At 44.5% G+C, this 14,646-nt stretch overlaps 1 protein-coding gene across 1 annotated transcript; it reads left to right on the forward strand.

Moving 5' to 3' along the window:
• The first annotated feature begins 509 nt into the window (after positions 1–509).
• LOC115799283 (lipase member H-like) lies at positions 510–14,404 on the forward strand. The gene is made up of 10 exons (XM_030756360.1): positions 510–638; positions 9,061–9,452; positions 9,987–10,095; positions 10,289–10,390; positions 10,836–10,925; positions 11,019–11,186; positions 11,696–11,785; positions 12,530–12,638; positions 12,797–12,970; positions 13,281–14,404. Exons 1-10 carry the CDS (start codon positions 587–589, stop codon positions 13,363–13,365), a joined length of 1,371 nt encoding a protein of 456 aa, XP_030612220.1. The 5' UTR covers positions 510–586; the 3' UTR covers positions 13,366–14,404.
• The last annotated feature ends 242 nt before the right edge of the window (positions 14,405–14,646 follow it).

A 14,646-nucleotide genomic window follows, 5' to 3' on the forward strand; every position in this document is an offset into this window, starting at 1 on the left:
GCTTTTCTGCACCTTTCTCAGGAGGTTGAATGGAAACAGAAGCACTTTAAAGTTATTTCCACGTCTTACAGACAGGCTTCCTGGAGCCAAAGGTGAAAGTTGGATAACCAGTGATGAGTGCCAGGAAGTTCATTCAGAGGATTTGGCTAAAACACAAACGCTGCCTCTCTAATTTCAGACTCCTGATGTCGATCGAGCACGAATCATTTGACACTGAGATCACTCGGGAATCTGCTGCACTGAAGCTCTCAGCTGAATCTCTCCACCTTCAAATGATTTTATTTTCTATTCACCAGCAATCAAATCCTCCCTCCAGTTTCTTCTTTCCACCTTCTATCTGCTCCTTTCCTTTATCCCATTTGTTTAATGTTCTTACTGCCATCAGTCTTTTTCCCTCTCCATGCTTCTAGAAATCCAAGTAAAGACACCTCCTCCTCTCCTCCCTGCTCCCTCCCTCTCTGCTTTATTCTCTCTCCCAGCAGTCCCTCTTTCAGTCGTCCTCACACTACATTCAGACCTCCTTCTCCTGCTCGGTGCGTCTCCTCAGTCCGATCGCTGGCTCTCCGTCCCCACGATCGTGGTAAGAATGCTGCGCCGCGGGCTCCTGGGTCTGCTGGGGCTCCTTGTGCTCTGCAAAGGTAAGAAAAATACAGTTTTTCATTAGAGGGAAGCTTAAAGCTGCAATCTGCAGGAAACCGCGATGTTTTATACTCTAAATACACAGAAACAGACATGTGGAGTGTTTGTTTGTGGAGGGAAAAAAGCTTATTGAGGAGAGAAGAAGAGATTATTTAAAGTCATCACCTGATCTAAACTAGAAAAGCCTGCGACTGCAGCCTGTTAGCCACTCATTCATCGAAGTTTACTACTGTGTGTGTGTGTGTGTGTGTGTGTGTGTGTGTGTGTGTGTGTGTGTGTGTGTCCGTGTCCCTCCATCTATAACATAACCCTGGCCTCCATGTTTGACTGACAGCTGTAATCACCTGTTGTGTTCGAGGTGGGGTGGGTGGTGATAGGATGAGTGCTTTTTTTATAGCAGTCTGATCCCATTGAGGGCAGTGTTGCACTCGGCTGTGAGGAAGCTAAATGGAGCGCTGCTCACAGATGGTTCCACTTCCTCCTTTTAGAGGGAGTCGAGCCTCCAGCAGACACCATGATGTCAGCCACTGGTTTCTTTTGAAGCCTAAATGCATTTTCATACAGGCGTGTGGTCTGGGTACCAATCAGTAAAACGAAAGCACACCCTCTGTCAGTTTTATATATCAAAAACATCCAACCTCACACGAACAGCTACAAGTTTCTTTAAGCAGTGTGTGAAAACTGAGACCGCCCCCCCCAGGATTCAGTAGCTTGCAGAACCACCTTTAGCTGCAACAACCTGAAGTAATCATTTCTGTGTGACTCCATCAGTCTCTCACACGGCTGTGAAGGACCTTTGTGCCACTCTTCTTCTCAGTGTTGCTTCAGTTCAGTTTGCAGCCTTTTTAGTTTCATCCCACAGATTTCAGTCAGGTCAAGGTCCGGACTTTGACTCGACCACTGGAGTGCTTGGGATCAATGTCCTGTTGCATGATCCGGTTTGGACTAAGCTGCAGCTGCAGGAGTTCATGGTCGAATCAGTGACTGCAAGGTGCCGAGACCTGTGGCTGCAGAACAAGCCCAAACTACCACACACACACACACACACACACACACACACACACAAGGTGTTTGTGATGATATGCTGTGTCTGGTCTCGTCAAAGGAGAACTCCCAGGAAGGTGGTGGGTGATCCATCTACCTGGCTGCTACTCTTAATTCCTATGGAAGCAGTATGGGTGTGCTTAGTCCTGCGCCACATGCAGAACCTGGAAGGACCAGATTATTTTTATTATGTCCTGGTACATAAAACCTTAGAATTTAGAAAAGGGTGTGCCCTCTTTGTTACCATGACTGTACATAAACTATAACAGTGCAGCACTGACACACTTTTAAATGAGAGCTGAGGAGCAAACTATTAAAGTCCTAGAACTTCACCTGCAAAAGACCGAAGCAGAAACCTTTGGATGGTACAATTAACCGTACTATAGTCCATCTTATTAGTCAGATAATTGCATTAAACATGTTCCAGAAGGCACCAGCAGCACAAACACCATCGAGAAGTCCAGTCTAGTGACTCCAGTCTGCAAAGGTGAGGCTTAGCAGCCAGTTAACAGCTAAAGCTTCCTGCGTCAAGACACCTGTCAATCAAGGTGTCCCATGCCCCTAATTCCAGTATCCAGATGGGAGTATTATAATACGATGCACCCCCTGTGCAGTTCTTATGAAGGGGGGACTAAAAACTTTTTTTCTATAAGGCTGTGAACATGTTTATTGCTGTTGTAAATTTGGGCATTGGCTAAAAAAAAAATGATGCTAAAAACTGCAGTGCCTCTAATGTCCACCAGAGGCTGTCTCCAAAAATGAGTCAGTCCCATAAAAAAGTCCAACTTTAAAGCAGAAAGAAACATGTTTCCAGTCTGCTACAAAAACTGTTTGGGTAAAGTTCGGGGTGTGGCTGCTTTGATTAGCAGATTGGACACATAAAATTGTAAAATGATGAGTAAACATCCCCCCAGAGCCTACGGGCCACCCCTCCACCATCCCAGTATGTGCCTGGGGTGGTGGAGGGGTTGAAGCAGCTCAGTGGGAGAGGTGTGAGAGAGGCGTCGAAACACTGTGAAGACCTCTGACGTCACAAAAATACCTGTAAAGGTGCAGCTGTCTGTGTTCCAAGCACCATGTGACTGAATCACATGGTAACCTAAGCAGCCACCCTGTTACTTCTAACCAGACTGACTCAACAGTATTGACTTATTTCTCCTAATTTAATTAAGCGCGCTCTCCTGAGTTTCTTATGTTGTTAATTCTCTATATTAGGACGTGATAATCACCAGTGAGCATCTTTGGAGGAAAGGGCTCCCACAAACAGCTCACCTTTCAATAATAACCAGTAAGGTTATAAACCAAACAGTCTGGATGTATTACAGCACACAGACTACAGACACTTAAAACAGGCTAAAGAGGCTCCCTGCTATCCCGACTGTCACAGTAATCTGCTCGTCACGGAGTTAACGAGGCTAAACCAGCACCCAACGTCACTTATTGGAAAACCAGACCTGATCCGAGCATTTACGGGAAGACCTTTGACCTGGTGAGGGAAACATTCTCAAAGCTGGGTGCTTTTGTAAGCATGTGGCTAACAGCAATCTAAATGCTTAAAATGTAGCACAAATTTACTATTTGTATGGGAGTTACTGTTTCTGCTGCTGTTTTTTGGACCCTTGTTTTGTTTGTGTCTCACATTAATCTGCCTGCGTGGGCCAATAAATGCTTCTTCTCTCTGGAGATGATACACATCCTGCTGAGTTTTCACATGATTGAAAATACGTGAAGAGATTCAGCAATGAACAAGCTGAAAACACCTGCTGTCAGGTGTAGGGTTAAAGTGGATTTTCTGTGCTCATTTTCAGCTCTGCTAAAGCAGCTTTGTATGAGCCAAAGTTCAAAATAATCATTATTTATCTCATCCTATGTTTGCCGGACTAACCTCCTTAGCTCCTCCCCCTTTAAGGCACCCCTCTTCTGATTGGATGCCCCTTGTAATCAGAAGACTCAAACATCAGGTGCCTGAGACGATCATATTAAGGATCTGTGACATCATACAGATCCAAAAGTAGAAAAAGCTTTCTGAAACAGTGTGTTTGGAGCTGGGATTATTGGTGCATATGCTTAAAACTTAAAACTTTGCCCATGTTCAATATGAACCTTTAGGAAGTCATTTATGAAGAATAAAATGGTTATTCAGACCAAATTTAGCACTTCAACAGCATATATTTTAATTTAGTGAAAGCAATATTCAATGAAAAATCTGAAAAAGGTAATCTACGCACAATAGTCTAACAAAAATGGTAGACTGTGTGATATAAAAGACACCATTTAGGCTAATAAATCTTGCATATAAAGATTAGGTCAATATGTTGCATAAAACAACTGCTTTATCGTAAGTTTGCAAAGTTAACTAGTTAGCTTTAGCATATAGCTAATGTTGATTAACTACATGCTAAAGCCTTCGGCAGCAACAGAACAGCAACAGCAGCCTTAGACTTTAATTCAGTGGTTCTCAAATAGTGGGGGCGCGCCCCCTTTGGGGGGCGCGGTGCGATACCTGGGGGGGCGCGTGTGACCCTGGGGAACAGGCTTTTTTTTGGGGGGCCGAACTAGTATAAAGTGTAATTGCGCATCCACTACAGTAGGCGGCAGTGGCGCTGTCATTGTTACTTCTGTCACGTTTGCGACAGTGCAACATTTTACGACTTACAAGACAACAGGTTTGCCTTGGTTAGCAGTGTTGAGTCAACAGAAAGCTCCGACTGCGTTCTGCCTATAGCCTCCGTTATTCAACATAACAACCCCCAACATGAAAAAGTTTTTAACAGGGATGAAAAGAAAAGCGGAGAGAGACAAAGATAATGAGACAAAAGAAAGTCACCCGAAAGCTAAGACGAGGAAATACGACGAAGCGTATTTAGCGCTTGGCTTCACTGTCACTACAGTTGGAGAAGAGGAAAGACCGGTGTGTTTGCTGTGTCTAGTTGGTCAAACATGTTTACAGTTTAAACAAGGATTTATTTATTTTTAATTTCAGGCAATGATGCACTTAAAATCTTTTCTGTTGCAGACTTAAAACACGATTTAATAAAGTTATTCTTTGTAAGTTTGACCATATGTCTTTCTTTTTTTCTTTAATGTTAATAAGGATAAAATGTTATGCAGAGATGGATAGTCACAGTGGGGAGTGGGGGGCGCGAATAGTTTTCTTCTTGCTAGGGGGGGCGTAACAGAAAATAATTGAGAAGCACTGCTTTAATTACTGGTTTTATCATGAAGCTTGAGCAGTTATTTTTTTAAACAATGGTATGTTTTATTTATTTTATGGTTTATTTGCAGAGGGACGAGTGTGTGAAATAAGCCAGCACTGCTAATGACAGTTTTGTAGTCTAAGCTAATTTCCAAACTCCATAAATGCGCTTTCATCTGAATTCAAAGCACAGCAGCCTATTAGGTAAAAGTTTCACATAAAGTGAGTCATTAATAGTCTTTATTTTTCAGGTAACTCCATCCAAAGTAGTGTGAGCAGGCTAAAACAAACTAAATGAAATAAATAATTAGTCCAAGCATGCTTTGTTTTTCAGTTTGTCAGGTTCCTGGAGAACCTGCCACCGTTCTTCTGTGGATTTAGGTCTTCCTCGATGGATCGGGACTCTGTGGGAGCCATCAGCTCCTACTACAAATATTAGTATTTAATGCTGTCATCATAAATAAAGAAGTGATAACTGGAGGTATTTCTGCAGAGCTGCTGTGTTACTAAGGCACTCATTCAGTGCAGTGAAGAGTGCTCGGACCTCTACATTGGTGAAACCAAACAGCCTCTTCACAAACGAATGGCACAACATAGAAGAGCCACCTCGACAGGACAAGATTCAGCAGTACATCTGCATCTGAAGGAAAAAGGGCACTCTTTTGAGGATGCCAATGTCCACATTTTGGACAGGGAAAACAGATGGTTTGAAAGAGGAGTGAAAGAAGCCATCTATGTCCACTGTGAACAACCATCATTGAACAGAGGAGGTGGATTACGTCACCAACTTTCCCCCGCTTACAGTGCTGTCCTGAGCTCCCTTCCCAGACGTCTCAACCCCCATTCACACCTTTGTTCCAGTGACCTCAATAGGCCACAGGAAACAATGGAGCGGAGTCCTAAGTTGGTTTCAACTGAAACCACTGATTAAATATGACCCACGCCCCCTTCACACCTGGGCACATGTGTTCAAGCACATGATCAATAGAGGGTCATAACCACCTCCAGGGGACTACGCCCACAGGGGTTTAAATACCTGGGTCTCTCCACCATTTGGTTGAGAACTGAAGAAGCCTTTCGGATGAGAGGTGAAACGTCTTCAAGAAACAAAAAGAAGTCCAGTCGCCTTTTTCAAGCTCCAGAGACTACTATGACCTGGATGACTGAGAATCTACACAGACATATTGCCTTGCACTTTGGGAGGAACACCCTTCAATTGGTGCGGGAGTATGAAAGGGACTCAAGAAAGCTAGCGGACTACAGGAACCACCTTCGTTTCAACTTGAGATGCAGACAGTCCAGACTGGTTCCCAAGAGTTTGCACCTTGGGTCCACAGTAAAAGGACATAGAGCTGACCAAATTCTATGGAGAGCACAGAACCACCTTTTGAGTGAAAGGATAAGACAGGTCCATTTCACCATAGATGCACTCCAGAACAAAATCCACCAGACTCAGCAGAAACTCTCATCACTCTTACCTCACACCATCGCAGAAGAAGTTTCTACATTTGTGGACAAAGCCCAGCTCGCACAACACATCAAAGGCAAGGAAAGACAACTACGTAAATTTCAAACTCTGCAAACCAAGGCATACCATTCATCTGTTAACAAACAGGATGACACGATAAGCAATGGAAACCAAGGAAAGTGGGTGAAGAACCTATCAGACAGGGTCCTCACCAAACCAGAAGAAAATGTGCTAGCCAAAGGACTCAACTTTGCCATAGCCCCACAACAGCTTCCTATAGTAGACCTCATCACAGCAACAGAAACCGCTATAAGAAATAACAAACTTTCTCATCCTGTAGCAGAACAGATCAGGATGAAAGTTTCAGCCACTCTCTCCAGTGCAAGACTTCCTCCATCCAACCTCACCATTCAGGAGAAGAAGGCCATCACAGCCCTAAGCAAGGATCAAAACATCACCATACTGCCAGCCGACAAGGGGAGGTGCACGGTTGTGCTGAATTCATCGGATTACCACAACAAAATTACTACACTCCTCAGTGACAACAATACTTATGAGGTCTTGAGACGTGATCCCACAAGCAACTACAAGAAAAAAGTTGTTTGCTGCCTGCAACAACTTGAAAAGGAAAAAGCCATTGACCGCCCCACTTACTACCGCCTGTACCCTGGAGAAGCCCCTCCATGCATTTATGGACTCCCAAAGATCCACAAAGAAGGAGTCCCACTTCGACCCATTATCAGCAGTATAAACTCGGTCACCTACAACATTTCCAAACACCTCGCCACCATCTTATCACCGCTTGTTGGCATCACACCCCACCACATTGAAAACTCTACAGATTTTACTAACAAGGTCCAGAATCTTGTACTGGATCCAGATGAAACCATGGTGTCCTTTGATGTGGTTTCACTTTTCACTTGCATACCTACAACTGAGGCAGTGGAGACTGTCAGAAGATGACTACAGGAAGACGATTCCTTACTGAACAGAACCAGCTTCACCCCAGATCAGATTTGTGCACTTTTAGATCTCTGCCTCACCACAACATATTTTAAATACAATGAGGGATTCTACAGACAGAAGCATGGATGTGCCATGGGCTCCCCAGTGTCTCCCATTGTAGCCAACCTTTACATGGAGGAAGTGGAAAGTAAAGCTCTTGGTTCTTTCAAAGGGATGGCACCTAGCCACTGGTACAGATATGTAGATGACACCTGGGTCAAAATCAAAACCCAAGAAGTAGAAGCCTTCACTCGTCACATTAACTCAGTGGATAAATACATACGTTTTACCAGGGAGGACACCAGAGATAACAAGTTACCATTCCTGGACTGTGCGGTGCTTATCGAGGAAGATGGAAGCCTCAACATTGAAGTTTACCGGAAGCCCACACACACAGACCAGTATCTCCTCTTTGACTCCCACCACCCTCTGGAACACAAACTTGGGGTGATCAGGACCCTACAACACCGTGCGGAAAGTGTTCCCTCTAAGGCAGAAGGGAAGCATAAGGAACACACACACATTAAGAAAGCCCTCAAAACATGCGGTTACCCCAACTGGGCCTTCATCAAATCAGCTAAGATGCACAGGAATGAAGGCCAAACACAAACTACAGAGAATGGGAAGGACAAGAGGAACAACATTGTCATCCCATATGTGTCAGGCTTGTCAGAGAAACTCAGAAGAATTTTCTCCAAGCATGACATCTCAGTATACTTCAAACCAAGTCACACCCTAAGACAAAAACTGGTTCATCCCAAGGACAAACCTGCCAAACACAAGATCAGCGATGTAGTGTATGCTGTTCAGTGCAGTGAAGAATGCTCGGACCTCTACATTGGTGAAACCAAACAGCCTCTTCACAAACGAATGGCACAACATAGAAGAGCCACCTCGACAGGACAAGATTCAGCAGTACATCTGCATCTGAAGGAAAAAGGGCACTCTTTTGAGGATGCCAATGTCCACATTTTGGACAGGGAAAACAGATGGTTTGAAAGAGGAGTGAAAGAAGCCATCTATGTCCACTGTGAACAACCATCATTGAACAGAGGAGGTGGATTACGTCACCAACTTTCCCCCGCTTACAGTGCTGTCCTGAGCTCCCTTCCCAGACGTCTCAACCCCCATTCACACCTTTGTTCCAGTGACCTCAATAGGCCACAGGAAACAATGGAGCGGAGTCCTAAATTGGTTTCAACTGAAACCACTGATTAAATATGACCCACGCCCCCTTCCCACCTGGGCACATGTGTTCAAGCACATGATCAATAGAGGGTCATAACCACCTCCAGGGGACTACGCCCACAGGGGTTTAAATACCTGGGTCTCTCCACCATTTGGTTGAGAACTGAAGAAGCCTTTCGGATGAGAGGTGAAACGTCTTCAAGAAACAAAAAGAAGTCCAGTCGCCTTTTTCAAGCTCCAGAGACTACTATGACCTGGATAACTGAGAATCTACACAGACCTAAGGCACTCATTGATTGTTGGGGTTCTCACTGATATCATAGAGTCTTAATATACCTTTTAATTTAGAACCTTTATAAGTGAAATGAAAACTGAACTGGGTGAAACAAATATTGCCTTTGTAGTCTGTGGAAATGTAGGATCTGGGGTACAGCGGCGTTGAAGTCCACATAAAGGCTAAATTCACTGGTAACAGTTGGAGTCTTTAATATAACCCCCATCTTCCATGTTGTGTCTCCAGGCCAGGAGGAGAGTGGAGCAGGCGAGTCCTGCGATAACTTCACCGACCTTGACCTGACCCACTGCTTCGTGGGAACCACCCTGTACGTGCGGCTGCTGCTCTACACCCACTCCAATCTCGACTGCGGCCATGAGTTAAACCACCACCACCTGTCCTCCCAGCCACTCTTCAACCTCTCCCATCCCACCGCCTTTGTTATCCATGGCTACCGGCCCACCGGAGCGCCCCCCATCTGGATCAACCACATAGTCCACCTGCTGGCCGAGCAAGAAGACATGAACATCATCGTGGTGGACTGGAACAAAGGGGCGGCCAACCTCAACTACTTCACTGCTGTGACTTACACCAGAGAGGCCGCTCTCAACCTGACGGGCTTCATCATGACGATGGAGGTGAGAATGACCGTTTTGTGTCCCTCACCATCAAGGACTCTTGGAGCCAGTAGTGGCCGTAGTTTTCCAAGTTACCCGCAGTAGTTGGTTTGGTTGGCAAAGTGTTGTCATAAACTGTACAGACACCTGCTAGTTAGTTAACTAACAGAATAATAACATTTCACAGACTTTTGGAAAGATTGTTAATACAGTTAATACACAGCAGGCCATATTATTCATCAGAAACATTACATTCACTAAATGGCACCAAAGCTACTGACCTACCCAAGAAGTCCAGCTCAAGTGCTACTGATTCTGCTAGTGTGCAGATGTTTAGAAGTGGCTGAAATGTTTATATTTTAGATATTTCCTGAGTTACAGATCATCAGAGTACATATGTACTCTGAGTGTACATATGTACTCTCAGAGTACATAAGAATGAGTCTAAATTTGGTGCTTTTGGTATTTATGGGCCCCTTTGTAGGTACTTTTGGACCCTTTATTATCCTTCATATTTAGAAGGTCCCGCTGATAAACTGTAGTTTTTGTCTACAGGCTGAAGGAGTCCCTCTGAGCTCAGTTCACCTGATCGGTGTCAGTCTGGGAGCTCACCTGGCTGGATTTGTGGGAGCAAACCTGAAGGGGAAGATTGGCCGCATTACAGGTAAAATAAAGTGACTCCAAGTGGTGCTGTGCAGTACTGAGTAAATGTACTTCGTAACTGAAAGATGATCAGATGTGTCAGATGGGCTAACCTTTCAGTTCAGTAAAAGCAGCACTGTGGATGAACCTGTGGAAAACTACAGATGCTCCCAGATGTCGTGTTTCCTTCCATCCTCCTCCTCCTCCTCCTTCAGGTCTGGACCCCGCTGGGCCGATGTTCACCAGCGCCACACCGGAGGAGAGGCTGGACCCTTCAGACGCCATGTTTGTGGATGTACTTCACACCGACATGAACTGTGAGCAGCTAACTCTGATTATACCTTCATATAATTTAATATTAACAATTGTTAATGTGAACATTTACATACAAATAATAAAAAAACAACTGTGTGATGTCTGAACTTCAGTCAGCAGAATATGGGGCACAAAACAGACATTTGTGTTCATGTACAAAAATTTTAGTTACACAAAAATATAAAATAAAAAAGACTTAGGTCATAAATTATTCTGTTTATATTATTTTTTTACTGAAATTATTATTAGTTATATAATATAGTTATATTATGTAAATATAGTTATACGTATTAAGAAATAATACTGTGATATCAGGAACTTCACACTTTCAGCCAAGGATGTTTACAGTTTTTTAGCTTTAAATTTTGGTATCAGTTGATTCATTAAATAAATCTTCATCACTTCCTGTACGAGCCGCCGGTGTTACAGTCTGTTTCCTGTGTGCAGCCTTCGGACTGAGAGGAGCTCACGGCCACATCGACTTCTACGCCAACGGTGGAGCCGACCAACCGGGGTGTCCCAAAACCATCTTTTCAGGTGAGCCCACACACACACACACACAAACACACACACACACACACACACACACACACACACACTTGCTCACTGCATCTCATCTCTGTCCTCCAGGTAAATCTTACTTTGTGTGTGACCACCAGCGCTCCGTCTTCCTGTACCTGTGCGCTCTGAATCGAACCTGCAGCCTCACCGGTTACCCCTGCGCGTCCTACAGCGACTTCCTGGACGGCCGCTGTCTGCAGTGTGAGGCCTTTAAACCCGCCTCCTGCCCCGTACTCGGTAGGTGTTGAAACCGAATGACATTGGAAACAATTAAGAAAATAATCAGTCTCCTGCTACATAATGTGGACACAAGCTGTTCTTCCCTTGCAGATAAATACTCTGCAATTAATCCCGTTAATCCAGAATTTAGCTTAAGTGAGCAAGTTTTCCATCGTCTCAGTCAGGAAAGTTCATTTGAGTTTAAATGTGTTGCACCGATGATTCTGCACACATGTAAAAGAGTTTGAGCACAAACATGACTTAATCTTGGCTGCAGACTAATAGACTGTATATAAAAGATGGAGTGACCAATGTGTTAAAGGGTTAATCCTACTGTACGGAAACTGACTGCAGTTCAACTCATGAGAAAGTCCTCAGTGAGGACCTGCTTATTAGCACTAAATAATTCACCAAACCTGTACAAACAGAAAGTGCTAATATTTGTCAGATAAATGCTCTAAAAGACACCAACACCATGGACAGGTATCGGCCACCTGATCTTAACACCTGCACGGTCCCACCTGCAGGTTATGACCTCAGCCCGTGGAGGGAGACTCTGCTGCAGCTCGGACAGACCAAAGTCTTCTTCAGCACCACCGCCGCGCTGCCCTACAGGAGTGAGTACAGCACACCAACCTCACAAAATTCATGTCAGGTGCAGCAGCCTTTTAAAGGAAGGAAGTGGAAATGGACGGCGTTTACGGTGCTTTAGGACGTGTTCACCGTGCTTCATCACAGAGCGAGTCTGTAGATTCTTTTTAAGATCAAATCAAACGAACTTCCTTTAAAATGCTGAAAGTCTTTGAAGCTTTTTACTGTAACAGACGAGCTCCTCCCACACGGGCAGGACCACCCAAACTTGGCCCCTGAATGTCACTGTGTTGCCTAGCAACCGCCAATCGACAGGTGAAAATGACCCCTTTGGAGCTGATGTACTAACACAGTACTGTAGGACTGTTCAGTCCACTGAATACAACCTCATCAAATACATTCATTTGTACATTAGGGTCAGGGTTAGGGTCAGGGGTCAGGGTTAGGGTCAGGGGGTTAAAGTTAGGTGGTTTGGGGGTTTGGCCAGTTTTTTTAATCTGTCAAAAACAAATCTAAGAAATCACTTCAATATGCTTTAAAGGATAATAAAGCGATATCTGTGTTATATTACTTTGCTTTAATCATACTTTATGATGCAGATCCCTTCTTCTGAGAGCAGAGGGTTAGAGATTAGAGGTTAGGATTTAGGACTATAATATTCCCAAAGATCCTGATCCCACTACCAGCATTTGTGTGTTTTTGGGCTTTGTAACAAAACTGAGTGATGATTCAGTGTAACTGTAACACTGTCTGTGTCCTGTGTGTGGCAGAGCTCGTGTACAGAGTGGACATGGTGACGTGGAACCAGTACCTCCGCTGGGGGGTCGTCTACATCCGGCTGCACAGTGGCAGGAATTTCACAGAGGCCCGGATAGACCAGTGAGTGTTTCTGCTCCACGCACACCTGGATTTAGGAAAAGCTGAAAAATATTTAGTTGAAATGTCTGATAGAAGGTGCAGACTGCTGTGTGGTTTCTGGTTTTCTAACAAATACATAAAGACGGACGTTCTAACGACGTTCTCCTCTTTGCTCCCAGTAAGCTGCTGCGGTTCGAGCAGTACACCTCCACGCGGCTGCTGGCCCAGTTCGATGAGGATCTGCAGCACGTCCAGAAGATCTCCCTGCGAATCAACACCGGCAACGTGATCGGCCCTCGCTACAAAATCAGGCTGTTGCGAATCCGCTTCACCCCGCTGGAACGTCCTGAGAGGTCCTGAGATTTATGTTTGAGTATAAATGCTCTAAAAATCGACTTGAAGGCGTCCCTAAAGCACACGATCATTTTAATCTGACCTGAAACCTCCTGAAGTCTCCTTCAAAAAGTTAGAAGGAAATGTTTCCACCCCTTTCTCAGTGAATTAGTGGTATAGACTAGTATCAGACCATAGGGGGATTTACTACAACCTGGCAACACAAACGCTTCAATTCTGTGAATGACAGAAATAATTTGGTCCCTCTGCTTTGGAGCTGTGAGACGAGCACAGCAGCTGTATTAACAGATGCTTTCTCCTCTCCTTCAGGCCTCTGATGTGCCGCTTTGACATCATCATGGAGGAGAACATAGAGGTGGCGTTTCGACCTCTGCCCTGCGGCTCCCGCCTCTGAGTCTCGCGCAGGCCTAATTCTCCTCCTTGGAAATGAATCCCGCTCACCTACAATCCTTCCAGAGGACACGCAGACGTCCTCTGGGTGCTGCGGGGTCTCCCGTCCCACCCGGCAAACCTGCAGGGGCCCCACAGGGGAGCTGCCGGCCTCCTCGCTCCTGACTGTGGATTACTCCTGGTTATAACTACCAGGAAGTGGAAAGCTAATAAAAGTTAAGCTGCAAGAAAACTGAGATTTGTGAAGAGATGCTGGACGAAGCTGAAACTGACGTCGTCCTGAGATCAGCTCACCGGACGTTCAGTCTGCTGTGACACTGTGAACGATGAAGTGCAGAATTAATTTGTGTGTTTAAAGCTGATGCATTTGCAGAAAGAAAATGTTCTATAAATATTACAGTTTTATCTACAGACCTAAATGTTGTCATTTACTTTGAATGGCAGAGAGAATTTACAAAGAAGCTTTTAAACAGTTAAAAAAAAGTTTTAATGCCATAAAATCTGGATTCATGAGAAGCTTTTCTGAGGTACATAAAACAACATATTCCTCACTGTTCTCAGCCTCTAATATTCTGGACTTACAGCTTCTTCTCTGGGCAGAATTTAAACCCTCACTTGGAAAAACATGAATTTTTTTATTAATCTGCCACTACAGAAACAGGGAAACCTGGGCCATGTGAACAGGTGATGTTTGGTTTTACTGTGCATTAAATGCAGCGTCCTAATGGCCAGTTTCACACACACAGCTTCTTCTCTCGGTGCCTTTTTACCTGCAGCTTCTCTGTGTGCAAACCCCCCCCCCCGCTGCATGCATAAATATCCCGGCCGTTCAACTCTGCAAACACGCAGCGAATGAATGAGCTAAAAAGATCAGTTTGAAGGCAGATTATCTTCACCCAGCAGGAGGGCTGAGTCCACTCTGACGTTTGTTCAGACTAAGCCGGGCAGTTTGTTGTGGTGCAGCGCCGCTGAGTCATGTGACTTTCTGGCACGGTTACAGTAACTTGAACAGTGTAACTTTGCATTAAAGCCCTTTTTTTTTTGTTTATGAGCAATTCATGTTTTTTCCTAATAAATCAAACTAAATGCAACATCTTCATGTTGCTGTGTTTTTGTCCCCTAAAATATTTCATAAATCTGTGATAAACACTTTAACTAGCTGTGAATTTAAACGGCTCTCAAACACAGATCTATCCCGCTCACTTCCAGCTCCCAGCTTTAGTAAACGTTCACAATATTTATATAAAAAATACAACAGAGCAGCAACAGAACAATGACACGAGCC

This window comes from Archocentrus centrarchus, chromosome 20 (genome assembly GCF_007364275.1).
Source record: "Archocentrus centrarchus isolate MPI-CPG fArcCen1 chromosome 20, fArcCen1, whole genome shotgun sequence".
In the NCBI taxonomy this organism is placed as follows: Eukaryota; Metazoa; Chordata; class Actinopteri; order Cichliformes; family Cichlidae; genus Archocentrus; species Archocentrus centrarchus.

What these genes read in the sequence shown, in the direction of transcription:
- LOC115799283 (XM_030756360.1), top strand. Translation starts at nt 587, where the DNA reads ATGCTGCGCCGCGGGCTCCTGGGTCTGCTGGGGCTCCTTGTGCTCTGC. An exon ending in CGCCTCCTGCCCCGTACTCG is followed by an intron (nt 11,187 to 11,695) that starts GTAGGTGTTGAA and finishes TCCCACCTGCAG; the next exon opens with GTTATGACCTCAGCCCGTGG. An exon ending in ACAGAGGCCCGGATAGACCA is followed by an intron (nt 12,639 to 12,796) that starts GTGAGTGTTTCT and finishes CTTTGCTCCCAG; the next exon opens with TAAGCTGCTGCGGTTCGAGC.